Source organism: Lithobates pipiens, unplaced genomic scaffold, assembly GCF_037356315.1.
Source record: "Lithobates pipiens isolate NorthernLeopardFrog02 unplaced genomic scaffold, aLitPip1_a1.2 Scaffold_25, whole genome shotgun sequence".
NCBI classification, from domain to species: domain Eukaryota; kingdom Metazoa; phylum Chordata; class Amphibia; order Anura; family Ranidae; genus Lithobates; species Lithobates pipiens.
The window spans coordinates 168,855,880-168,881,813 of NW_027507787.1; the positions used below are offsets into that span (position 1 = coordinate 168,855,880).

A 25,934-nucleotide genomic window follows, 5' to 3' on the forward strand; every position below is an offset into this window, starting at 1 on the left:
ACTCTCAGTCCCTATACTGATAAAGGACTGCCGCAGAATAGGGCAGCAGTCAGCAGTAGTGCACCTCAACCCTATATATTGTGGACCTATACCAGTCCTTAAGGATTAGCAGACTGTACCTCACTCAACTCTATGTACTGTAGTACACTATACCTTACCAGTCCTTATAAGGACCTTTGTGGAACTAGTAGGTTGTGATTAGCAGACTGTACCTCAGTCCCTATACTGATAAAGGACTGCTGCAGAATAGGGCAGCAGTCAGCAGTAGTGCACCTCAACCCTATATATTGTGGACCTATACCAGTCCTTAAGGAATAGCAGACTGTACCTCACTCAACCCTATGTACTGTAAGTTACGCCACTGGTCACTACATTTTTTGGATGTAGTAAGAGCAGTCAAAGCCTATCTGGAAACGACTGCTCAAGTTTGCAAAACGGATGCTTTGTTTGTATTGCCAGAAGGTCCTAATAGAGGACAGGCAGCGTCAAAATCTACCATTGCTAAGTGGATTCGACAAGTCATTTTTCAAGCTTATGGTTTGAAGCAAAAAGTTCCACCTTTTCAGATCAAGGCGCACTTCACTAGGGCTATTAGTGCTTCATGGGCAGTGCATCACCAGGCCTCCATGGCTCAAATCTGCAAGGCCGCAACCTGGTTGTCAGTCCATACATTCACCAAATTTTATCAGGTGGATGTGAGAAGCCATGAGGATATTGCCTTTGGGCGTAATGTGCTGCACACAGTGGGACAAGGTCCTCATGTCTGATTACATCCTACTTTGTGTGGTTCCCTGCCCCTCAGATAGCATTGCTCTGGGACATCCCACCAGTAATTACTGAGTCTCTGTGTCCCGTGATGTACGAGAAAGAAAAAAAGATTTTTTATAACAGCTTACCTGTAAAATCCTTTTCTTTTGAGGTACATCATGGGACACAGAGGTCCCTCCCCTCTTCTAATACACTTATATTGCTTTGCTACAAAACTGAGGTACTTCCAGTAAGGGGAAGGGTTATATAGGGGGTTGAACTTCCTGTCTAGGGTGTGTAGGGTGTGCCAGTGTCAAATCACCTAGTGATACCCAATATAACCCATCAGTAATTACTGAGACTCTGTGTCCTGTGATGTACCTCAAAAGAAAGGGTTTTTACAGGTAAGCTGTTATAAAAATCCTATTTTTTTTTTTTACCAAAGACATTTTGGCCTAAATTTATGAAGAAATTAGATTTTTTTTATTGACTATGTTTTATAGCAGAAACTAAAACATTGTTTTTTTTTCTCAACGTTTTCTGCATTTTTCCTTTATATGATAAAAATAAAAAAAACGTGGTGATCAAATACCACCAAAAGAAAGCTCTATTTGTGCGAATAAATGATAAAAATTTCATTTGGGTACAGCGTTGCAAGACCGTGCAAATACCAGTTCAAGTAGCGCAGTTCCAAATAGCAATAAATGGCCTGGTCATGAAGGGGGTAAAATCTTCCAGAGTTTAAGTGGTTAATGCATAATCACATGGACATAATTACATTTGTTTTTCTTCATGCTTTCTTTCATATAGTTCAACAATTGGTTCTTATGTTTCAAGTCTGATTTCTCACTTTGTTGGTAGCACAGTACTGGTCATTATATACACTATATTACCAAAAGTATTGGGATGCCTGCCTTTATACCCACATGAACTTTAATGGCATTTTAGTCTTAGTCCGTAGGGTTCAATATTGAGTTGGCTCATCCTTTTGCAGCTATAACAGCTTCAAACCTTCTGGGAAGGCTGTCCACAAGGTTTAGGAGTGTGTCTATGGGAATGTTTGTATAAATAAATAAATTTAGGGACCCAGGCGCTACCTCCAAAAGGTGTTTTTAAGTATATTTTTTTTATTTTAGCCAATATTATATATATTCGTTTTTAATTTTTTTGCAATTTTTTGCACATATTTTTTGCCTTTTTTGCACGGTTGCACATTTTTTGCACATGCTCTTTTGCACATTTTTTTGCACATAATTTATCCCTTTGAATTTTTTGCACATAATTTATCCCATTGTAACCTATAATAATTTTTTCACATATAGTGTGGACTGTATAACATCGACTTGATGTGATAAGGACATCTATGATATTGAGGTGGAGATCTTTGGATATTGGCTTAGTGTACTTATAAAGTTAGGACTGTATATATTTCGATATGTAGATAAGATATTTCGACTGTAGATAAGTGACAGAAAGTCACCAGTTAACCATCAATGTATTATTATTATTCTTGTGCTTTTTCTTTCATCTATTTTATACTGTTTGCTTGTAATTGATTATAGTCTAACGATGTGATATAGTATCAACTCTGACCCTTTCCATATAGCATGTTTATATAATCAGCTGGTATACACACTAAGGCCGCGTACACACGCGCGGACTGTTCGCCCAACTTTGTCCGTCCAACAGTTTCGGCAAACAGTCCGCTCAAACTTAGCATGGACGGACATGGCCACACACGACGGACGAACAGTTTGCTGAAACCGTGCGCGATGACGTTTCGGCACGCACGACGGATCGAAAATTTCGACGTCCAATACACTGCAATGCAACCTTCCGACGTGGAAATCCTTTCTGAGCATGCGCGAGACTTAGTTGGCCGAACAAGCCTACACACGAGCGAACAGTCCGCTGAAACCTTGTTTCAGCGGACAGTTTTTCGGAATTTCCGTAAGACCTTGTTCGTCCAACTGTCCGCTGAAACTGTCCGCTGAAGCCCCACACACGAGCGGACTGTCCGCCCAAACACTGTTCAGCGGACAAGGTTGGGCGAACAGTCCGCCCGTGTGTACGCGGCCTTAGTAGGGGGGTGCACTGCTGATAACTTACCCAGTGTTCGGTACTACATAGCTCAAGCATAGTAGAGTATCCCCACAGTGGTCTAGACTATACAGGCTGTGGCTCTCTCCTCTTGCTTTCCCTTTTCCATTTACATTAGGCACTCTTTTCTCTCTTATTTACAGGACATAAAGGCTACTATAACTAATACATTTCAGATCACCCTATGTAATAAGGGCATATCTGCCACTTAAAAACACCTTTTGGAGGTAGCGCCTGGGTCCCTAAATGTATTTATTTATATAACAGTTGGAGTTCACAGTCTCCTAAGGGAGCTCTGAATTATAGGGACGGCAGCAACCTATTAGACTAATTACCACAGCGCGGCTTGGTTTCTGTCATTTCTATGGGAATGTTTGACCATTCTTCCAGAAGCACATTTGTTAGGTCAGGCACTGATGTTGGACGAGAAGGCCCCTGCTCTAATTCATCCCAAAGGTGTTCTATCAGGTTGAGGTCAGGACTCCGTGCAGGCCAGTCAAGTTTTTCCACCCCAAACTTGCTCATCCATGTCTTTATGGACCTTGCTTTGTGCACTGGTGCGCAGCCATGTTGGAACAGGAAGGGGCCACCCCTAAACTGTTCCCACAAAATTGGGAGCATGAAATTGTCCAAAATGTTTTGGTATGCTGATGCCTTAAGAGTTCACTTCACTGGAGTAAAGGGGCCAAGTCCACCAAAAGAGTTGGACCAGTGCACAAAGCAAGGTCCATAAAGACATGAAGACATGGATAAGCGAGTGGGGGTGGAGGAACTTGACTGGCCTGCAGAGTCTTGACCTCAATCCGATAGAACACCTTTGGGATAAATTAGAGCGGAGCCTGCAAGCCAGCCCTTCTCGTCCAACATCAGTGCCTGACCTCACAAATTCGCATCTGGAAGAATGGTCAAGCATTCCCATAGACACACTCCTAAACCTTGTGGACAGCCTTCCCAGAAGAGTTGAAGCTTTTATAGCTGCAAAGGGTGGGCCAATTCAATATTGAACCCTACGGACTAATGCCTTGTACAAACGGTCGGACATTCCGACCACAAAATCTGTCTGATTTTTTCAGATGGATTTTGTCCGAAACTGGTGTTGCACACACATGGTCAGACAAAGTTGTCGGGAAATCCGATCATTGCATACGACTGGACTACGTAGAGGCTAGTAGCCAATAGCTTTGGTCTCGTAATTTGATTTGAGCATGTGTGGCACTTTGTCAGTCGGAATTCTCTACAAACGATTGGAAAAAGTCCGATCGGATTTTTTTGTAGGAAAATTTTACATCCTGCTCTCAAATTTTTTCCACACACGATCGGATTTTCCGACAATATAATCCAATCAGACCTTTTCCATCGGAATTTCCAACCGTGTGTACAGGGCATAAGACTGGGATGTCATTAAAGTTCATATGCGTGTAAAGGTGTCCCAATACTTTTGACAATATCGTGTAGCTGTCTGCATCCCACTCAGAGCTGTGATCACAGGGCCTTGGTAGGTGTCCCATCTTTGACTTCCTATGAGATGTTATTTGAGGAAACTTTGAGATGAATTGTTCTCATTTGTTAAATGATAAAAGATTATTTGTGATAATAGAATAGTATTTTATTTAGAGTCCATATCACTTTGACAGAAAAGCAGTCACCTTTTACAGCTCATAGAATACTTCATCAATCATTTTTTTCCAATTCCCCTTTTTCAGCATATATTATGTAAAAAAGGTATATTACAACAAGGTATGTTCTCTTTGCACCCTGGCCACCAACCATCGCAGCACTGCAGTCCACATTGGGGTTGATTTACTAAAACCGGATAGTGCAAAATCTGGTGCAGCTGTGTATGGTAGCCAATCAGCTTTTAACTTCAGCTTGGTCATTTAATATTTGACAATAAAAACTGGAAGCTGATTGGTTTCTATGCAGATTTGCACCGGATTCTGCACTCTTTCGTTTTAGTAAATAACCCACCCCCCTTTTATGTTTCACTTTCTGCAGCCACCTCTACCGTGAAAAGGCCAGTTGGTTGTACTTGCCCGCCTGGCCAAATGTTCCCAGAGCTTAGGAAATGAGGGAGAGAGAGCTCTGCTGATTTCCATCATCCAATCATGTGCAAGTAAAAATGCTGTTTTTTTTTCCTTGCATGTGATTGGTTGCTCTTTTTAAAGTGAAACGTTACCTCATTTACTGAGATCTGGGGCCCCTGCACCTTCTTTACTATGTAAAAAGTTGGCAGGTTGGCATGACGTAAGTTCAAAAGCCAACCTCAAAAATAAAATAGCTTGCCCAGGGATAATCTTCTCCTTCCCAAATGTATGGAACCGTCTGTGTTCCTGCATGGTAGTGTCCCAGAAATGGTGTGTTCAGTATTCCCGGAAAGGCACTCAATGCTTGGACATATGAAAATCCATTTCAGCAGCGCGTGCGCAAACCGGCACCCTGCACAGGAAAAAGCCCATGTGCATTCCACACTTCGGGTGCATTCAAGTGCATTTTTTTCCATTGAAAGGTGCTGTCCGATATGCAATGTATGCAAGGCATGCATCATCAACTGCATCTGGTTACATTGAACTTAGGTACACTAAATGTAGTAGACTTCTGGCTCTGAGTCTCTGGGGAGGGTAGAAGTGCCTTGTAAATGATCGATTGTGGCTTTGCGGAGGATCTGCCAGCCCCGACTGGATCTTCTAATTGCCTGGGGATTTTGATCCTCGCCACTATTCTTGTTGCCACTTATGTTAGAATTATTCTTGATAGCTTCAGTCTCTGATGATACACCTCCCTGCATAGGAAGGGCCTCCAAATTCTCTTCTTCCTGGGAGTTCTTCACACTAAAAGAAAAATCAAATATCAAGGCTGCTAGATACAGTGGAAATACATATCAAATGTTTTACCTTTCAAAGGAATTCTAAAAAATAAAACTCCTACACTTGAGATCTACTAACACTGAGGATCTATGGCAGGGATGGCGAACCTTGGCACCCCAGATGTTTTGGAACTACATTTCCCATGATGCTCAACTACACTGAAGAGTGCATGAGCATCATGGGAAATGTAGTTCCAAAACATCTGGAGTGCCAAGGTTCACCATCACTGATCTATGGGGTTGATCAGAACCGGTGCAAGGATTTATTTTGCCACCCCCTTTGCCCTGCCCATGTATATGGTGGAGGTGGCAGGGGTCAGGAGTGTGTAATACACAGTATGCCGGGGTCTGCATTTTGTTTACTCTATAAAGAGTGTAGGGTTGCGGGGTGCGCGACGTACTGAGTGCGCGGTTGCGGGGTGCGCAACGTGCTGAGTGCAGGGTTCACTACGTACTGAGTGCAGGGTGCGGGGGGCGCTACGTACTGAGTGCAGGATTGCGGGGTGCACTACGTACTGAGTGCAGGGTTGCGGGGTGCACTACGTACTGAGTGCAGGGTTGCGGGGTGCACTACGTACTGAGTGCAGGGTTGCGGGGTGCACTACGTACTGAGTGCAGGGTTGCTCTACGTACTGAGTGCAGGGTTGCTCTATGTACTGAGTGCAGGGTTGCTCTACATACTGAGTGCAAGGTTGCACTATGTACTGAGTGCAAGGTTGCGCTATGTACTGAGTGCAGGGTTGTGGGGTGTGCTACATACTGAGCAGGCGCGGACTGACAACTCATGGGGCCTCTGGGCAATAGGAGATTATGGGGCCCCCAGGCAATCAGAGATTATGGGGCCACACAGTAGACACAAACACACACACACAGTATACAATCACACAGTATATGCAGACATGTTTCTATTGGCTGAGAAGGTACTGGAGAGGTGAGGTAGGTATAATCTCAGGATTGTTAGACCAAAAGGATGTCGGTAAGGGACATTTCAGAGGCAGATGTAAAAGAAAAAACACACATTTTTACATACTGTCCCTGGTTTTACTGAGGCTGGCAACCCTGATGGGGCCCTCGGGCAGTGCCTGAGTGGCCCAATGGTCAGTCCGCCCCTCGTACTGAGTGCAGGGTGCGCTACGTACTGAGTGCAGGGTTGCAGGGTACTCTACATGCTGAGTGCAGGATTGTGGGGTGCGCTACTCACTGAGTGCAGGGTTTGCTATGTACTGAGTGCAGGTTTGTGGGGTGCTCTACGTACTGAGTGCAGGGTTGTGCTATGTACCGAGTGCAGGGTTGCGGGGTGCGCTACCATGATGCTAAGTACCCTTGTTCCTATATGCAGGTACTATCAGATGGGAGGTCAATCAGCCACAGCCCAACCCAACCCTTAGCAACCTCTGAAGGAACCCTAGGGCTCCACAGAGCCCTGGTTGAGAATGGTTGGCCTACAGAGCACACAATGTAGGTGTTAGACTGATTTTAGCTTTTAGCTAACTTGTGGCTTTTCAGTGTAAAGGCCTATTTCAAGATATTGCACCAGATAGATTGAGGAATCAATATTACATGACTATTAAAGGAATAGTGCAGAGAGCCTTTGGTGACTAAAAGATGGGGTCCCATACTGTTAATTATAGCAATTTCGTCTTCAGTTGTTCAAAGGGTTCTCATGGGCAAGTCCCCTCTATATTTGCTTTCATGAAATGCTAATTTGAAGTGTTGGTAAGTATAGAAAGAAGTACTACACTAAAGTAACAAACTGCCTTCCTTATTCCCTAAAAGTGCTATACATTACACACCCTACTAGAGTAATTTGTACCAATAGTGACCATCAAATGTGAATAAAGTGAATACTTAAAAAATCAGTAAAGTTCATATAATAACACATTTTTTATATTTTGTTATGCTACAACATTCACAAATACACAATCATGCTTCTTTAACCTCCTAGGCGGTATGATTATGTCAGATTTTTAAATGTCAAAGTGTTACATTGTTTTGCATGGAAATTTGACGTTTTATATTGTAGGCAGTGGCGGCCCGTGCATTGTGGGCACCCCCGACACCTTCTGCCGCCCTCCTCATTCATGTGCCCTGCCCCTTTCAGGACACCGGACACATGAAATACTATGGCGGGGATAGGCGGGGGGTGTGTATTTTGAAGAACATGATTAGAGCCAGAGGCTCTAATAGGCTTCAAAATAGGGTGGGCTCGATCCCACTCTGTTGTGTGGCATAGCGAATGAGTTTTCACTATTTTCACACTAACGTTTCTCCTTGTCAATCAGCAGGCAGGTCAGTGAGACCTGTCTCCCAATTGGCCAAAGCATTAGGTGATCCTATTGGATGCCTAATGCTTTGGCGGAAGATGAGACAAGCAGACACAGGAGCTGCAGCCGTCACTTCCTGCCGAGGAGAGCCCCATCACTCCAGGAGAGCAGCAGAGCCCCGCCACACGAGCTGTAAGTGCTACCAGACCGGCCACGGGGGGGGGGGGGGGTTAGCAAAGTGACAGCCGAGCCAGGGAACGCGCCTGGCTGCATTTGATGGGCACAAGTGGCTGCATATACTGGGCACAAGTGGCTGCATTTGATGGGCATAAATGGCTGGATATACAGGGCACAAGTGGCTGCATTTGATGGGCACAAGTGGCTGCATTTGATGGGCATCAGTGGCTGCATATACTGGGCCCAAGTGGATGCATATGATGGAGCACAAGTGGATGCATATGATGGAGCACAAGTGGATGCATATGATGGGGCACAAGTAGATGCATATGATGGAGCACAAGTGGATGCATATGATGGGGCACAAGGGGATGCATATGATGGAGCACAAGTGGATGCATATGATGGGGCACAAGGGGATGCATATGATGGAGCACAAGTGGATGCATATGATGGAGCACAAGTGGATGCATATGATGGAGCACAAGTAGATGCATATGATGGAGCACAAGTGGATGCATATGATGGGGCACAAGTGGATGCATATGATGGATCACAAGTGGATGCATATGATGGGGCACAAGTAGATGCATATGATGGAGCACAAGTGGATGCATATGATGGAGCACAAGTGGATGCATATGATGGAGCACAAGTGGATGCATATGATGGAGCACAAGTGGATGCATATGATGGGGCACACGTGGATGCATATGATGAGGCACAAGTGGATGCATATGATGGGGCACAAGTGGATGCATATGATGGGGCACAAGTGGATGCATATGATGGGGCACAAGTGGATGCATATGATGGGGCACAAGTGGATGCATATGATGGGGCACAAGGGGATGCATATGATGGGGCACAAGGGGATGCATATGATGGGGCACAAGGGGATGCATATGATGGGGCACAAGGGGATGCATATGATGGAGCACAAGTGGATGCATATGATGGAGCACAAGTGGATGCATATGATGGGGCACAAGTGGATGCATATGATGGGGCACAAGTGGATGCATATGATGGATCACAAGTGGATGCATATGATGGAGCACAAGTGGATGCATATGATGGGGCACAAGTGGATGCATATGATGGGGCACAAGTGGATGCATATGATGGATCACAAGTGGATGCATATGATGGGGCACAAGTAGATGCATATGATGGGGCACAAGTGGATGCATATGATGGGGCACAAGTGGATGCATATGATGGGGCATAAGTGGATGCACATGATGGAGCACAAGTGGATGCATATGATGGGGCACAAGTAGATGCATATGATGGGGCACAAGTAGATGCATATGATGGAGCACAAGTGGATGCATATGATGGGGCACAAGTGGATGCATATGATGGGGCACAAGTGGATGCATATGATGGGGCACAAGTGGATGCATATGATGGAGCACAGGTGGATGCATATGATGGGGCACAAGTGGATGCATATGATGGGGCACAAGTGGATGCATATGATGAGGCACAAGTGGATGCATATGATGGGGTACAAGTGGATGCATATGATGGAGCACAAGTGGATGCATAAGTTTCGGTGAGTGCACATTCTTTTGGGTGTGAACACCATTCGGGAGCATCTGAAGGAGGTGCATTATAGTCCATGAAATTATTTTAAGAAGAATGGTTCAAGAACACTCAAAAATAAGAGACACAGGAACAACTTTGTTTACCTATGATTGCTGACTATCCTTATAAGGAATAGAGTCAGTTTGGTGCCTAGCAGCAGCTTTAGCTAATATATATTTCTCCAAAAAGTAGCACAGGATTGTATAATTGTTTAATTTGCAGAGTTGAACTGGAAGAGGCACGGGTTACTACACTACAAAATTCTCAAATAACCCTTTAAACACTGCTATACTCAACTATAGCCCACCGCCACAGCAAACTTTTCCTTTGCTCCTAGAAGGCATGAAACAGATTTGCTTTAAAATCTAACTCCAGGTTTAGTGAATTTTAAATATTTCACTTGGGCCAAGCCAGCCCCAGCTATTTACTAACACATGCAGCAGCTTTTAACATTGTATGTAGCCACAGGATCATGTCACTGTACAGCAGTCCACCGCGTTCTATTCTTCCACGATGACGTCACTCCTGCACATGTGCCCAGGAGCCCTTGGTATGCCAGACCTTCAGAGCACATGTGCAGCGGCTGCATGCAGGGTGAATATGTCCTAAACAGTGCACATTTAGGAGATATTCATTTTACCTACAGGTAAGTCTTATTATAGGCTTACCTGTAGGTAACAATAACAAAGCAGAGTTTACAACCACTTTAATGTGGTGATTTTAGTGCAAGGTTCAGGTTAACATCTGATAGCTGCAGGCATTAAAAAAAAAACAAAAAAAAAAACAAGATATGCAAAATTAAATAAAAATGTATAATACCTAAAATACCAGCGGTTCCCAAGCCCGTATTCTGATCCACAAACACCGAGGCGAGGTATAAAGTACTGAGGAAGTTTACTCTCCAACATCACTGTGGTTGCAGCAAGCTGTATGGTAGAAATGAATATACTAGTTAGTAAAGGGGCTACAAAACATAATAAAAGCTTTAATTTTTTGACCTTTTTTATTTTTTAACGTAACATTATTGCTATTATAAGGGTGCTGACAGGCCCCTCACATAAGAGCAGAGAACAGGCAACAAGTTCTCTTTATGTAGACATCAGTGCTCTATTATACTTCTAATATCACCTCTGCACTCTGTCGAAGCTGATTCAGCACAAACTGCACTCAGCTTTTCCCTGGGAAAGAGCAGCAAGGATTTGACAGGTTTGAACCAGAAAGTACTCAGAGCTGAGCGCTTCCAGGTTCATACTACCCAGGGGAGATCAGTGAACAGATGTTCACTAATCTACTGCCACTCTCTATCGTGAAACTTGCCATAGAGGTCCTGGGCACCCAAAAGGGCCAAGTAAGCCTGAGACACATGGCAAAGAAGAAAATAAATGACACATTCCTAAGGATGTAATAGTGATCAGGAGGTTGTACCTACGGTAGGTGCTAGCCAGGAGAAAAAAAATGTAAACAAACTTACAGCCGGGTGTTTGTTGTTTATATGCCCGCACCACAGTTCGGCAGTGGCGGTAGCAGCAAAAGGTTTAATGCATAGTGGGTTTTTACACATTTTCTTTATTATAGTCAGGACTAAAAATTAAACATTTTACAAATTCTTTGTTTTTTCTATTTTTAGAAATTTCCGCACTTAATGCAAACACACTTCCCTGAAATATTATGTGCACTTGTTATATGTATAATGCATGAATCAGCTCTTGGTGCTTTCTGGGAAAATACCATAATGCCTTTTTTTCAACTGACCTGGGCCCTCCACAGCTCATCTCGCTCCTGCGCCAACCTCCAGTGGGTATCCCCCATCATGGCAATTAATAGGTTTAGCATCATGACGTTGGAGATTAAGGTGAAAGGTAAATATATCACACCGTACATGACTGGTAGGTCTACAGCGTAGTTGGCCGGTGAGTTGATGACATTGATGAAGAGCTGGTACGTGCTGTAGAGTGACATAGGATAGCTGTAAAACACCCCCAACTGACTTGGATCCTCTGTCTGAAATGCTATGTACAATGCTATAATGGAAACAAGAAAACTATTGTTAATGAAATAATACAAGGGACATTGTGAGTCCCATACAACCCCCAAACTTAGAGCCCTTTTTGGCAAACCATCCTTCCCTCCACAGATGTCCTCCTGCCGCACATTTGCCCTAAAAAAGTTGACATCCAGCACCTTGGGTGAACCCATCCTTCCCCCATGATGGCACCTGCCCAAAAAACTGCTCCACATTTTCTATTTCCTCCAAAACACATGCGCTGCCCCAGGTATTCCATAGATTACACCACCCCCCCCCCCGCCTCATCCTTAGTCCTCAGTCATGTCCTCTACTAACAGCTTACTCCACCACTAATACCTTTCTGGACTGCAATCTCACCTCCCACCATCACAGTCATGTCACTACCCTGTGGTCTACTGTCTACCATCCATGAACCTAACCCCCCCCCCCCTTGCCACCCACTTTAAATTGACCTCCCTTATACCAAAGCTGCATCCCATTATTTTGATGCCCCCTTTGCAAACTGTTGTGTCTGTCTTACTCAACTAAATTCTAAGAAGGTGCAGTCTCCTTTGTCCACTGCAGGTGGTGCTCTTTTACAGAGGGGCTGCAGTTGGAGAGGAAGTCAGGAGGAACATGGTTCCTCTATGGTTTCCTGGCTCGCTGGGGAAGCTAGCCCCTTGGATACTGCCACCTCCATGTGATGCTAGAAGCCATGTTGGGTCAGCCATCTTGGGAGGCCCTGGCTCCTAGATTTGCTGTCTATTTTTGTGGTAGAGTAAGGACAGGTACCCCACCTGGTTTGGACAGAGCTAGCTGCAGGGAAAAGTTCCTGACGAGGAGGGAAAGCAAAGGACTCGCAAATTCTCGGGGCATCGGCCTGCTTGGGCACAAGACAGCCAGACCTCATTCTACCCCTCTCTACGGGGGTCAGTTCGGCTGAATCCTGTTCTCTAAATACTGTTAAAACTGTGAATGTTCCCAGTTAGGCTGCTTTCCCACTGTTATTTGTGACCTGTCGGTGCATTATTTCAATACAAGTTCTTTCATTGCACTGGGACTAAGGGTATTATTGCCACTGCACAATGATGCACCCCACCTTCAAACTACCCCCCTCAACATCCTCCCCTTCCGCTCTACACCAAATTTCTAATGATGTAAGACAAGTACTGTTAGGAGAGATCATATGCTGGGAGTCATATTGTGAAGCCCTTTAAAAGGAACCAGGCAGGACAGAATGCTACAAGTTACCAGTGCTTGTTTTTGAGGATGCAAGCTCTGGGGCTGTGGGGCTGTGATCATTCCTTCACTATTAGCTGGTCACAGACCAGAAACAAGGATGACCATATCACATCTTGCCACTTCTTTAGCTGCATGCTAGTTTCGGGATAGAAACCACTATGAAGACAAAATCAGGATGAGAACAAGGATGGTTTTCTCAGCTCAGTTACTTGCTAGCTAGAAAAACAAGGGAAAGTCAGCAATTGTAACTTCTATATTATTCTCTCTGGACAAGTTGCCTTTAAAAATGACCCTGTCAGTATAAATAAAGATTCTGCTGAAAGTTTTGGCTTGGTAGTTAGCATTTTTTTCTTGCTAAACTAAGGTCCTCAGTTTGAATCCCAGTCAGGACACTATTTGCATGGAGTTTGCATGTTCTCCCTGTGCCTGTGTTGGTTTCCTCCCACACTCCAAAGACATGCTGGTAGGTTAGTTGGCTCCTTTCTAGATTGGCCCTAGTTTGTAAGGTATCTCACAAAAGTGAGTACACTCTCTCATTTTTATAAATATTGTATTATCTTTTCATGTGACAACACTGAAGAAATTACACTTTGCTACGATGTAAAGTAGTGAGTGTACAGCTTGTATAACAGTGTAAATTAGCTGTCCCCTCAAAATAACTCAACACACAGCCATTAATGTTTAAACCGCTGGCAACAAAAGTGAGTACACCCCTAAGTGAAAATGTCCAAATTGGGCCCATAGTATCAATATTTTGTGCGGCCACCATTATTTTCCAGCACTGCCTTAACCCTCTTGGGCATGGAGTTCACCAGAACTCAACATCACGGAGCTGGTGAATGTTCGAGACCTTGCGCTCCTCCACTTTTTGTTTGAGGATGCCCCACAGATGCTCAATAGGGGTTTAGGTCTAGAGACATGCTTGGCCAGTCCATCACCTTTACCCTCAGCTTCTTTAGCAGGTGTCTGACACCCTGACACCCTCCAGAAGTGTAGGATGCCAAAGATTCTAAGGCCTGATTCATACGGGCTGCAACTTATATAAGAGCAGTGTGAACAGCAAGCTTTGACAAAGCATTTACAGAGCTTTCAGCAAGCTTTATTGAAGCTTTTAGCCCCGTTCACACCTATGCGAATTAGATGCGACTTACACCACATCCAATTCACAGGACATTTTAAAATACATTAATTTGAATGCATCTGGTTCACATATGTGCGCTGCATTCGCACTGCGCATGGCACAAAAAACGTGTGCGTTTTCTGGGCATGCGGTGCGAATCACAAGCTCATTATTTTCTATGGGAACGCATCTTATTCACAGATGCATTCCGTTCTGAACACAAATTCTCTCCTTCTCCTCACTACACCTCCCCCTTTCCCTTCTCACTGATCCACAGCTAAAATGCAGAGGAACTTCTGAACAACTGATTTTTATCTTCTCAGTGAAACCGGAGCTTCAAATCGCACCGCACATGTGTGAACGCGGGCTTAACCACATCCCACTCGGCATATAGCAGAATGACGGCCGAGCGGAGGATCAGTTATCCTGCCTGGGCATCATATGACATCCAGCAGAATAAGCCACTTGGGCACGCAGAGCGGCAATTGGTGGTATGGTGTGGCGCTCTGACAAAACGCATCTCCAATCTCAGTAAATAGCCTATGATGTAGGTGCTTTACCATATGATCAGTTGTGACCAATCACAGCTGATCACAGCAGTAACCAGGAAGTGACGGTAATCGTACTGACATGGCATGATTAGAAGAGAGACGCTCAGTGGCTCTCCTGACGGGGGTGATCATTGCATTGATGATTAGTGCATTGGTTATTAGCACATCCCCCATCAAAGGAGCCCACCGCAGATGTCAATCAGCACCCATCACAAATGCCAATCAGTACCCATCAGTAACGGCTGTCAGTGCCTCCTGATCAGTGCTGCCTATCAGTGCCCAGTGCCACCTATTAGTGCCCATCAGTGCTGCATATCAGTCCCGCCTATCAGTGCTGCATATTAGTGTCTCCTCATCAGTGCCCATCAGTGAAGGAGAAAACTTACTTATTTACAAAATGTTATAACAAAAAAACAAAGAAAAACTTTTTTTTTTGTTTTTTTTTAAGTTTGTTTAGCAAAAAATAAAAAGCCCAGAGATGATCAGATACCACCAAAAGAAAACTATTTGTGGGGGGAAAAAATGATAAAAATTTATTATGGGTACAGTGTAGCATGTCCACACAATTGTCATTCAAATTGTGACAGCTCTGAAAGCTGAAAGTTGGATTTGGGCAGGAAGGGGGTGAAAGTGCCCAGTAATGAGGTGGTTGAAGTATGATTCAGTTTGTAAATGTTAAACACAGAACCTAATAGGAGTTTTGATTGCCACTTTAAAGAAGCTGCTAGCAGGCTTCAGAACTTCTTGAAGCTTGTTAAACTACTGCTGAAGTCTGCTAGCAGCTTGTTTAAAGTGGCAATCAACACTCTTATTAGGTTCTGTGTTTAAAGGGGTTGTAAAGGTAAATGTTTTTTCACCTTAATGCATTCTATGCATTAAGGTGAAAAAACATCTGACACTGCCGGCGCCCCCAGTCCCCCCGTTTTACTTACCTGACCCCTCGAAAATCCCGCACTCGCCCCCGCCATCCTCTTCGCCGCTCAGCCTGGCCGCTGATTGGCTGGAGTGGATGGATTGAAAGCAGCGCAGCCATTGGCTCGCGCTGCTGTCAATCACATCCAATGACGCAGCGTGCCAGGGGGCGGGGCCTTGTGATACAGCGATCGGCTATAGTCGCCGGCTGTATCACGGGAGCGTGCCCGCAGGTGCTTCTCACCAATGCGAGGGAGCTCGCATGAACGTGAGAAGCACCTGCGGGAGGAAGCAGAGACAGCCGCCGAGGGACCCCAGAAGAGCAGGTTCGGGGCCACTCTGTGCAAAACGAGCTGCACAGTGGAGGTAAGTATAACATGTTTGTTATTTTAAAAAAATAAAAAATGTTGCTTTACAATCCCTTTAACATTTACAAATGCAGCACAGTGGTGTAGTGGTTAGCACTTTCACCTAGCAGCAATAGGGTTGCTGGTTTAAATCCTGACCACGACACCATCTGCCTGGAGTTTGCATGTTCTCCCTGTGCCTGCGTGGGTTTCCTCCCACACTCCAAAGACATGCTAGTAGGTTAATTAGACCTTGTCTAAAAAAAAAAAAAAAAACCATTGGCCTTAATATGTGTATGTGTATGTCAATGTTGTATGTGTTTGTAAGTGTGTCAGGACCTTATGGGGTAAAGGACCATGCAAAGCCACAGATGGACTAGAAAGTGCCCTGAGGCGATACAGTTCGCATAGGTAGCGCTATACAAGTCACTCACTCTGTGTTCAATATTTACAAACTGAAGTCAAATAGTACTTTAAAAACTTCAACAAAGCATGCTGAAAGCTCTGTGAATGCTTTGTCAAAGCTTGCTGTTCGCTTTTATACAAGCTGAAGCCTGTATAAAACAGGCCTTACGGAGACTGCAATGCTGGAACGAAGATAAGATGGGAAACACAGCCCACCGGAGAGAGGTCACTATAAACACTCTTTTATTGCAGGGATCTTTCATCTGAATCTTTTTTTTTAGCTTGACAGGATCCCTTTTAAGTCAGGATTTGTGGACCAAATTTAATACCTGTGCCGAAGCCGACAATGACCACCAGCATGAGCCAGCAGAACCTCAGGAGGTCACCAAATATGATCTGAAAAAAAAAAAATACACTTGTTAGGTTTCTCCATCACAGTAACACCTGGTAAAACTGAAAAAAGACACATAAGGCCCTTACACATCATCAGAAAAGCAATCGAGTGATAATATGATCGTTAGTACAGAGCTTTTGAGAGACGATCACGGCAATTTATGCAAAATTATCCAATCCAATACATTTTTACGATTACGATTTTCGTTTAACCACTTCAATACCAGGCACTTACGCCCCTTCCTGCCCAGGACAATTTTGAGCTTTCAGTGCTGTCACACTTTGAATGACAATTGCCCGGTCATACAACACTGTACTCAAACTAAATTTTTATCATTTTCTTCCCACAAATAGAGCTTTCTTTTGGTGGTATTTGATCACCTCTGCAGTTTTTATTTTTTACTAAACTAAAAAAAGACTGCCATTTTTGAAAAAAAATATTTTTTTCTTTGTTTCTGTTATAAAATGTTGTTTTGTCCTTCACTGACGGGCACTGATGAGGAGACACTAATATGTAGAATTGATGGGCACTGATAGGCGGCACTGATATTCAGCACCCAAAAACACCAACAACAACAGGCGGCCCTACATCTATACACCATCCCTGAAATGTGGAAGGATAACCCCTACAAAACGATACCACCTATGTAGTGTTACACTACCCATCCAGCTTCCTCTTGAAATGTTAGCCAATCATTTGAGTATCCCTTGTGTGGATAACATCACATATCAATCTACCAAGTGTCTTATGCCCTGTACACATGGCCAAACTTTTCGTCGGACTGAACTCCGAAGGACTTTTTGACGGAGTTCCGCCGAAACAGACTTGTCTACACACAATGACACCAAAATCTGACGGACTCGACCGTGATGACGCACGACCGGACTAGAATAAGGAAGTTCATAACCAGTAGACAATAGCTGCCCAAGCGTTGGTTTTCGTCTGTCGGACTAGCATACAGACGAACTGATTTTTCAACCGGACTCAAGTCCATCGGAAAGATATGAAACATATTCTAAATCTAAAGTCCGTCAGATTTTTCTACAGCAAAGGTCCGATGAAGCCCACACACGGTCGAATTGTCAGACGGATTAGTTCGGTCGGACCTTTGATGTCAAAGTCCGGCTGTGTGTATACAGAATAACATTGCTGTTATTCATATGGATGAATACGTAGCATCTCCTTGTATATACCCATTTTGTTTATTATAAACTCCTTGTATCAATGATTCCTGCAACAGGCCACACGCGCCTTTCTGTTTCTTCTTTACATAATATTTTGGACTTCCCCTGGTCAGCATAGGCAGTGGGGCTTGCATGATCTCTTCTCATATATACCATTAAGAAACACTACCACCCTTCATAAGGCCCTCTACACCAGCACAGGAGAATATCTTTTCTGTTTATACCTTTAGAAGAAAACCTGTTAGAGTCTGCAAAAGACTTGAGTTTGGGGTGGAGGTTCGTTCTCCAGCAGGACACCGACCCTGAACATACAGCCAGAGATAAAATGGAATGGCTTAGCTCAAAGCATATTCATGTGTTAGAATGGCCCAGTCAAAGTCCAGACCTAAATCCAATTGAGAATCTGTGGAAAGACAAAATTGCTGTTCACAGACGCTCTCCATCCAGTCTAACAGAGCTTCAGCTATTTTTCAAAGAATGGGCAAAAATGTCACTCTCTAGATGTGCAAAGCTGGTAGAGACACCCCCAAAAAGACTTGCAGCTCTAATTCCATCAAAAAATGGTTCTACAAAGTATTGACTCTGGGGGGGGGGGGGGGGGGGGAGTCTATCACATTAAATCCCAATAAAATACATTTACGTTTTGGTTGTAACATGACAAAATGTGGAAAAGTTTAAGGGGTATGAATACTTTTTCACAGCACTGTATGTAAAACTCCTCAGAATAACGGACATGTCTAAATTTGACACTCTTCACTAGAACTGATGTTCCCATAAAAAGATACTCTGTCAGGAACACCATGGCAGACTGTAATGCTGCGTACACACGATCGGAATTCCGTCGGGAAAACCATCAGAGCTTTTTCCGACGGAATTGCGATGGAATTCGGCTCAAGCTGTCTTGCCTACACACGGTCGCATCAAATTCCGATCATTTATAACTCGGTAACGTGCAACACGTACGACGTGACTAGAAAAAGGAAGTTCAATAGCCAGTAGCCAGTAGCTTCTGTCTCATAGTTGAATCTGAGCATGCGTGATTTTTGGCGTGTCGGAATTGCATACACACGAGCGGAATTACCGATAGAAAGTTTTTCCGTATGGAAAAACTGAGAACATGCTATCAATTTTTGGCTGGCGGAAATTCGGACAGCTAAATTCCGATGGAGCATACACACGGTAGCATTTTCCGATGAAAAGCTCTCATCGGTCTTTTTCTGGCCGGAATTCCGATCGTGTGTACGCGGCATAAGGCTCATGCACAAAAATAAACATGCAGCAGTGCGCTCACCACGGGCATGTACACTGCATATACTGGTGTCTAGTGAGCTATTGAGCCCAGCATGAGACCATTGGTGAATGGTCTTTCAGCTTGAGTTCTTGTCATTCTTGATCCAACCTGTCAGACCCTGTTATCGACCTGCTTCTGGATTACCCTTGCCTATGTTTGCTGCGTATCTTTGTTACCTTCCATCCAAGATTTTGTCTACCGATTCTGCATCTCGCTGCCAGTACGTCGCCAAGCTGTGCTCACACCTTGATCCTGCTCATGATTAGGTGCCTTTCTCCTCAACTGCTCTTGTTCTTGTCTTGTGACCCAGTTCTGCTCAATACTGGCTTTGGTGTATTCTGAGTGGCATCACCACTGTGCTTCTTATTTTATACCAAAGCTCTGACTTATAAGTCTTCAGTTCCAGCTTCCTGACACCTGCACCCTTCCATTGCTCTGGCAGCCCCTATCCCAATGTTCAGAGGTGCTCAGCCAGGCATTGTGTGAGGGGTCCTCATACAGATATGTGACATACCCTTCACTTCCTGTGCAGGTGACAACAATCTGTGTGATACATTGTAAGGGTGAGTTTCCTCAAGCAGAAAAAGCGAGTAGCAGCACTCTCCCAAGAGAACACACCCTGGATTAAGTAGTGGAATCCATATACGGGTGCTCTGGCTCCAAAGTGTCCTCCGTCCACTGGATACAATACGAAATTAATGGAAAGAGGCACCAACTCCAAAATCCTTTAGAAGACTTTATTCAGGGCATATCAGTGACTTAAAAAAGTAAACTAACGAATTTTGGCACATGGCCATCTTCCCAGCATGGATGAATTTCCCCAAATGGGACACAGAGAATGGTAAAAACCTCAGAAGATCTAATTATTTTCACTTCGATATCTAAAACTGAAGTAGGTGTCCTTCAATACCAACATTAACCACTCAGGGACATCATGACATTTTTGTCATTTGTTATTTATAAGTTAAAATCATTATTTTTACCTAGAAAAGAACCCCAAACACATAATAAATAAATATATATATATATATATATAGATATATATATATATATATATATATATATATATAGATATATATATACTGGCGTTAATGCACTTTAGTATGGGCATTCGTCCCATGTTAATGCGCTTTAGTATAGGTGTTAGACTGGCATTAATGTGCTTTAGTATGGGTGTTAGACTGGTGGTAATGGGGTTTAGACTGGCGTTAATGCGCTTTAGTATGGGCATTAGTCTCACATTGATGCGCTTTAGTATGGGCATTAGTCTCACATTAATGCGCTTTAGTATGGGGGTTATTTTTTATTTATTCTTTATTTTCGAAGTTTTCCAATATTATACTCATTTACAAAAAATACAATAAATACATCATAATTTCTGTAATAAATACATCCTTTCCGCCCCACCCTCTCCCTTCCCCCCCCCCCCCCATCCCCCCCCCCCCCCCCCTCTCTCAGTCGATCCTTCCAATAGTATTTCTTACTAACGTTCAAGCAACTTCAAATAACTTTCAGTTTTTCCAAATTGTAGCCATTGCCGCCACTTATTTTGGTACCTCCCCACTGAGCGCTCTGATTTGTATATTGTCTCTTCAATATACCGTATCCTTTCTAATCTTTCTACCCACTCCTTCATTGAGGGAGGTTCCTGTTTTTTCCATCTTCGCGGAATCAATGCCTTAGCTGAATTCAGTAAGCAAGGAGTAAGAGAGTGCCCATACTTTCTCTCCCCTTTTTCAGAGTCATGGAATACGCACATCCATGGGTCTTTCCTGATCCTTTCTCCTTTTATTTCAAAAATAGCTTCTATTATTTTCCCCCAGAATATCTGTATCTTGGGACACTCCCACCAAACACGTGCAAAGGTTCCCAATACCGAACAACCTCTCCAACACGTTGAGGGGATCTCTCTACTCATTTTGTTTCCTTGCTGTGGGGTTATATACCACCTTGTTAGAAGTTTATATGACATCTCTCTTGTTTGTGAATCTATAGCTACCGAATAAGTTCGTCTCATAATCCTATCTCTCTGATGATCATTACTTAAGGGACCAATTTCTCTTTTCCACTTCTCTAGATAACTGGGATAATTAAGATCCACTGCGTTTATTAGGATTTTATATATTTTTGAGGTCCTTTTTTCCAGGCATTGGCGGCTTACTAGTAGCTTTTCCAGGGGTCTGAATTGCTCCTTACTCCGCAATGGCTGTGGTAAAGACTGGTTGAAATAGTATAATTGTGAATATTTCCATTTATCTAATGTCTTGTGTCCTCACTTCCCTATATTAGTATGGGGGTTAGACGGGTGTTAATGCGCTTTAGTATGGGCATTAGACTGGCAGTAATGGGGATTAGACTGGCTTTAATGCGCTTTAGTATAGGCATTAGTCTCACATTAATGCGCTTTAGTATGGGCATTAGTCTTAGATCAATGTGCTTTAGTATGGGGCTTAGACTGGCGTTAATGCGCTTTAGTTTGGGCTTTAGGCTGGCATAATGCGCTCCCCCAAACGTGTTTTGACATGTTTTATGCACATTAAAACCGCTCCACAAACGCCAATTATTTATTTATGTTTTTATAACTACTGCAGGTCTGCCCCATAGCAGTTTTACTGCTACAGGGCAGCACCTGTGCACTGGATCACGCAATCTGGCTTTTCAGGGTAGGGAGTGCGCATGCGGACTCAATGTGCTCCGTCTCCTGTCGATCTTTCTTGCAGAGAGCCACAGCAGCAGTCTGCATATGTAAACAAGGCAGTTCACCATTCTGACAGGTGGGAAGGCATAGATCCTGTGTTCCTGCAAAGCAGGGACATGGTTCCATGTCTTCCCCTAGTAAAAGCACCTTGCAGACTGTATTAAAACACTGGCTAGGTGCACATTGAACCCTTTGATCAGTGACGGTGCATATTTTTAGCACTGATCACTGTATTAGTGTCACTGATCCCCAAAATGTGTCAAAAGTGTTAAGCAATATCACAGTTCCACTAGAAGTCGCTGAACTCTGTCATTACTAGTAAAAATATAAATATATAAATAAAAATATCCCATAGTTTGTAGACTCTATAACCTTTGAGCAAACCAATCAATATAAAGTACGCTTATTGTTTACCAAAAACATGTATTGGATATTTTTGAGAGTAGAAAGTAAAAAAATAGGGTTTTTTTTTTTTTTTCAAAATTGTCAGTCTTTTTTTGTTTATAGCAAAAAAAAAATTAAAACCCAGAGGTGATCAAATACCACCAAAAGAAAGCTCTATTTGTGGGGAAAAAAGTGTCACATGACCGCACAATTGTCAGTTAAAGTAATGCCGCGTACACACGTATCAGACTATCCGGTGGACTTAGTCTGGCGGACAAACCGCTGGACTGTCCGCCGGACTTTTCGAACAAGCTACCATTATGACATCATAATGGGCGGGGACATCATCCAGCAATGTGCCTATATAAGCCGCCGCGTCCCTGTCATTGTGACCAGAGACAGCGACAAGGCAACAACTCAAGAAGAGAAGAGAAGAACAGAAGGCCAGAAGACAGCGGCAAAAGAAGACCGGGCCACCACTTGTAAAAGAGCTAGAAAAAGGCGTGGTGGCCCGGCAAGAAGAACCGAAGAGGGGGACAAGACCCCGAAGAAGGGGACAAGACCCCCGAAGTCAGAAGAAGAAAGCCGGGCTCCTCCGCTAGTAAAAGAGCTAGCAGAAGATAGCAGAGGAGTCCGGCGAGAAGACCCCCGAAGATGGAAGAAGCTGTGCAATAAACTATTTTAACCCTTGTGTGTTGTGTTTTTTTTTATTTTTTTCACAGTTGAATGGGTAGGGGTACATTGTACCCCATACTCATTTACATAGGGAGGGGGCCGGGATACGGGGGCCCCCTTATTAAAGGGGGCTCACGGATTCCGATAAGCCCCCGCCTGCAGACCCCGACAACCAACGGCCAAAGTTGTCGGGAAGAGGCCCTTGTCCTCATCAACATGGGGACAAGGTGCTTTGGGGTGGGGGGCCGCGCGGCACCCCCCATGTTGAGGGCACGCGGCCTGGTATGGCTCAGGAGGGGGGGTGCTCACTCGTCCCCACCCCCTTTCCTGGCCGGCCGGGTAGTGTGCTCGGATAAGGGTCTTATATGGACCTGGGGGGACCCCCCACGCCGTTTTTTCAGCGTAGGGATTCCCCTTTAAGTCCATACCAGGTAACGGGACCAGCGACGCCTTCTTCGCTGGTCCCGGCTACCTGGAGCCGCGCTCAAAATGAGCGGACTTTCCTCCGGGCGGGAAAAGTCCGTTCTTTTCATAAGTATGGCAGATTGATGTGCAAAACTACAATCTTAGTCCGCCGAACTTTTGGGTAAAAAAAGTCCGCTGGAGCCCACACACGGGCGGATTGTCCGGCGGACTTGAGTTGTTTGATCGTGTATATGGGGCTTAAAGCAGTGCCTAAAAAAAAATAAAAACCTGATCAGGAAGGGGTTAAATCCTCCGGAGGTCAAGTGGTTAACTGCTCCCTCCCCGTGTTATAGCCGAAATACAACTACAGTGCAGGCTTACTTTGCCAGGAGGCATACACGGATGTCCTCCTGTGATGGCGCTACCCGCGCGCCCCCTGTGAACACCAAGTTCTTCAGACTCAGCTGATCACTGATCGTGGTAAAGGGCCAATCACAGCTAATCACAGGATGTAAACACAAGCCGGTTATCAGCTTTTCTTTCTCAGCGTGAGGCGTGTAGAAGAAAGACGATAACCGGCTTCTGTTAAAGGGACATCAGTTCCAACAGTGCCAACCAGTGCTGCCAATCAGTGTCTCATCATCAGCGTCACCTATCAGTGCTGCCTAACAGTGTCCATCAGTGCCACCTATCAGTACCCATCAGAGCCACTTATCAGTGCTGCTTATTAGTGCTACATCTCAGTGCCGCCTATCAAAGTCTATTAGTGCCACCTATTAGTGCCACCTCTCAGTGCCACCTACCAGAGCCCATCAGTGCCACCTGTCAGTGCAGCCTCATCAGTGCCTCTTCATCAGTGCTCACCAGTGCTGCCTCATCAGTGCCACCTATTAGTGCCCCTCAGTGAAGGGAAAAAATTACCTATTTGCAACATTTTATAACAAACTATTAAAATGCTTTTTGTTTTCTTTTCAATATTTTTTATTTATTTTTGGATAAAAATCCCAGCTGTGCCACCAAAAGAAAGCTCTATCTGTCTCAAAAAAATGATAAAAATGTAGTTTGGGTACAGTGTTGCATGACTGCGCAATTGTCATTCAAAGTGTGTCAGCGTTGAAAGCTGAAAGTTGGCCTGGGCAGGAGGGGGTAAAAGTGCCCACTAGGCAAGCCCCACCAATACCCACCAGAAGTACCAGCCAGCAGTACCAGTATTCACCAGCAGTTCCCGCCAGCAGTACCAGCAGTGTCACTGAGCTCCGGTAACTGGTCAGACAGGGGTGCGCCAGCGTGGGCACCCGGGAAATCTGCTGCCTGGTGTCCTGCAAGCGGTGATTGACTTTCTGTAGCAGCCGGCATCTCTCTCCCCACTGACAGCCACACGCACTCCTCGGCTCCAATGTTCTAGTGTACACAGCCAGCAGGAGGAGCCACAGAGGAGGCACACAACTTCAGTGCAAAAGCCCCGCTGCGGATCTGAGGTCTGTGTATAGTTTACAGTGGATGGGGGCACAGTGAACGGGAAGGGGTGGGCAGATAACGGATGCACACATGGAGTGATGGGAGGGGAGGGGAGGGAGGGGGTAAGGGGATATGTGCTGGGGTGCGCTATATTTTCAGTGCGCTATATTTTCCATAGGCAACGCTTTAAAAGCCCCCTTATATGTCATCAGTTTAGTGTTACAAAGGAGGTCTGATGCTAGAATTATTGCTCTCATTCCAGCGTGCGTAGTGATATGTAATGTGTATTATTACATTTTCAGTGTAGGCGGTCCGGTTATGTTTGTACGTGCGTATATGTGGGGGTGGGGGCCTCAAATTTATTTCTTTTTTTAGGAGGGGAATTTTATGAGCTTGGGTGTCTTACATTTTTGCAATTAAAAAAATATATATTTTTTTTACTTAACTTTTTTTTTGTCATAGGCGACAAAAAATGTGATGATTGTTTTTGGTGACAGGTTCTCTTTAATGAGACATTCAGGTTCTGAAAGGCCCTGCATGACTCCCCTGAAGGTAATGCAATGTAGATCACACTTCAATACATTCTTTTCCGGCCTTGATGGCCAGGGAAACTGTCAATGGGGACCCAGAAGTGAAGATGGCACCTGGGGTTTATCTTGCCCTGGCCTACGCTATATTTTTTTTTATTTGCAATTTTTTCCCCACCAAGTTACCAACAAAGTCCCAGTCACCCATGATAACTTTTGAAGGGAGTGCTTACCTTGCGAACCATGATAGTGAAGGGTCCCAACATCTCAAACCCTCGAGCGAAGTACAAAACATACCACCATCCGAACACCAGAGCCAGAGACATGGGAATCACCTCTCCGTCCGAGCTGGTGAGTCTCAGGGCGAGCGTTAGGAGCACCGAACAACTGAAGAAAACCCTATAAAGGCAGAATAATTGAGTAAACACAATAGGAATTATGTAATAGGTTAGCAAAATAGGAAGCTTTTTAATGCGCCAGGCAATAAAATTAATTGGTGTCTCAAAACTTTAAAATAACAAAAAGCTGCTCTACTCCTCTTCACTGGCAGGGCCCCTGCAGTAAATTATTTCTGCCACTAGATGTCCTCAGT

General features: G+C 44.3%; 1 protein-coding gene across 1 annotated transcript in view; it reads right to left on the reverse strand.

Moving 5' to 3' along the window:
- Positions 1-4,428: 4,428 nt before the first annotated feature.
- The window catches only part of LOC143930647 (transient receptor potential cation channel subfamily V member 6-like), a 95,921-nt gene continuing 74,415 nt past the window's right edge, over positions 4,429-25,934 (reverse strand). Inside the window, exons 12-16 of the mRNA XM_077455141.1 lie at positions 25,576-25,741; positions 16,656-16,722; positions 11,497-11,765; positions 10,564-10,670; positions 4,429-5,675 (exon numbers count right to left, since the gene is read on the reverse strand). Coding sequence (XP_077311267.1) covers positions 5,426-5,675; positions 10,564-10,670; positions 11,497-11,765; positions 16,656-16,722; positions 25,576-25,741 — 859 coding nt within the window. The 3' untranslated portion in view covers positions 4,429-5,425. The remainder of the gene's footprint in view (positions 5,676-10,563; positions 10,671-11,496; positions 11,766-16,655; positions 16,723-25,575; positions 25,742-25,934) is intronic.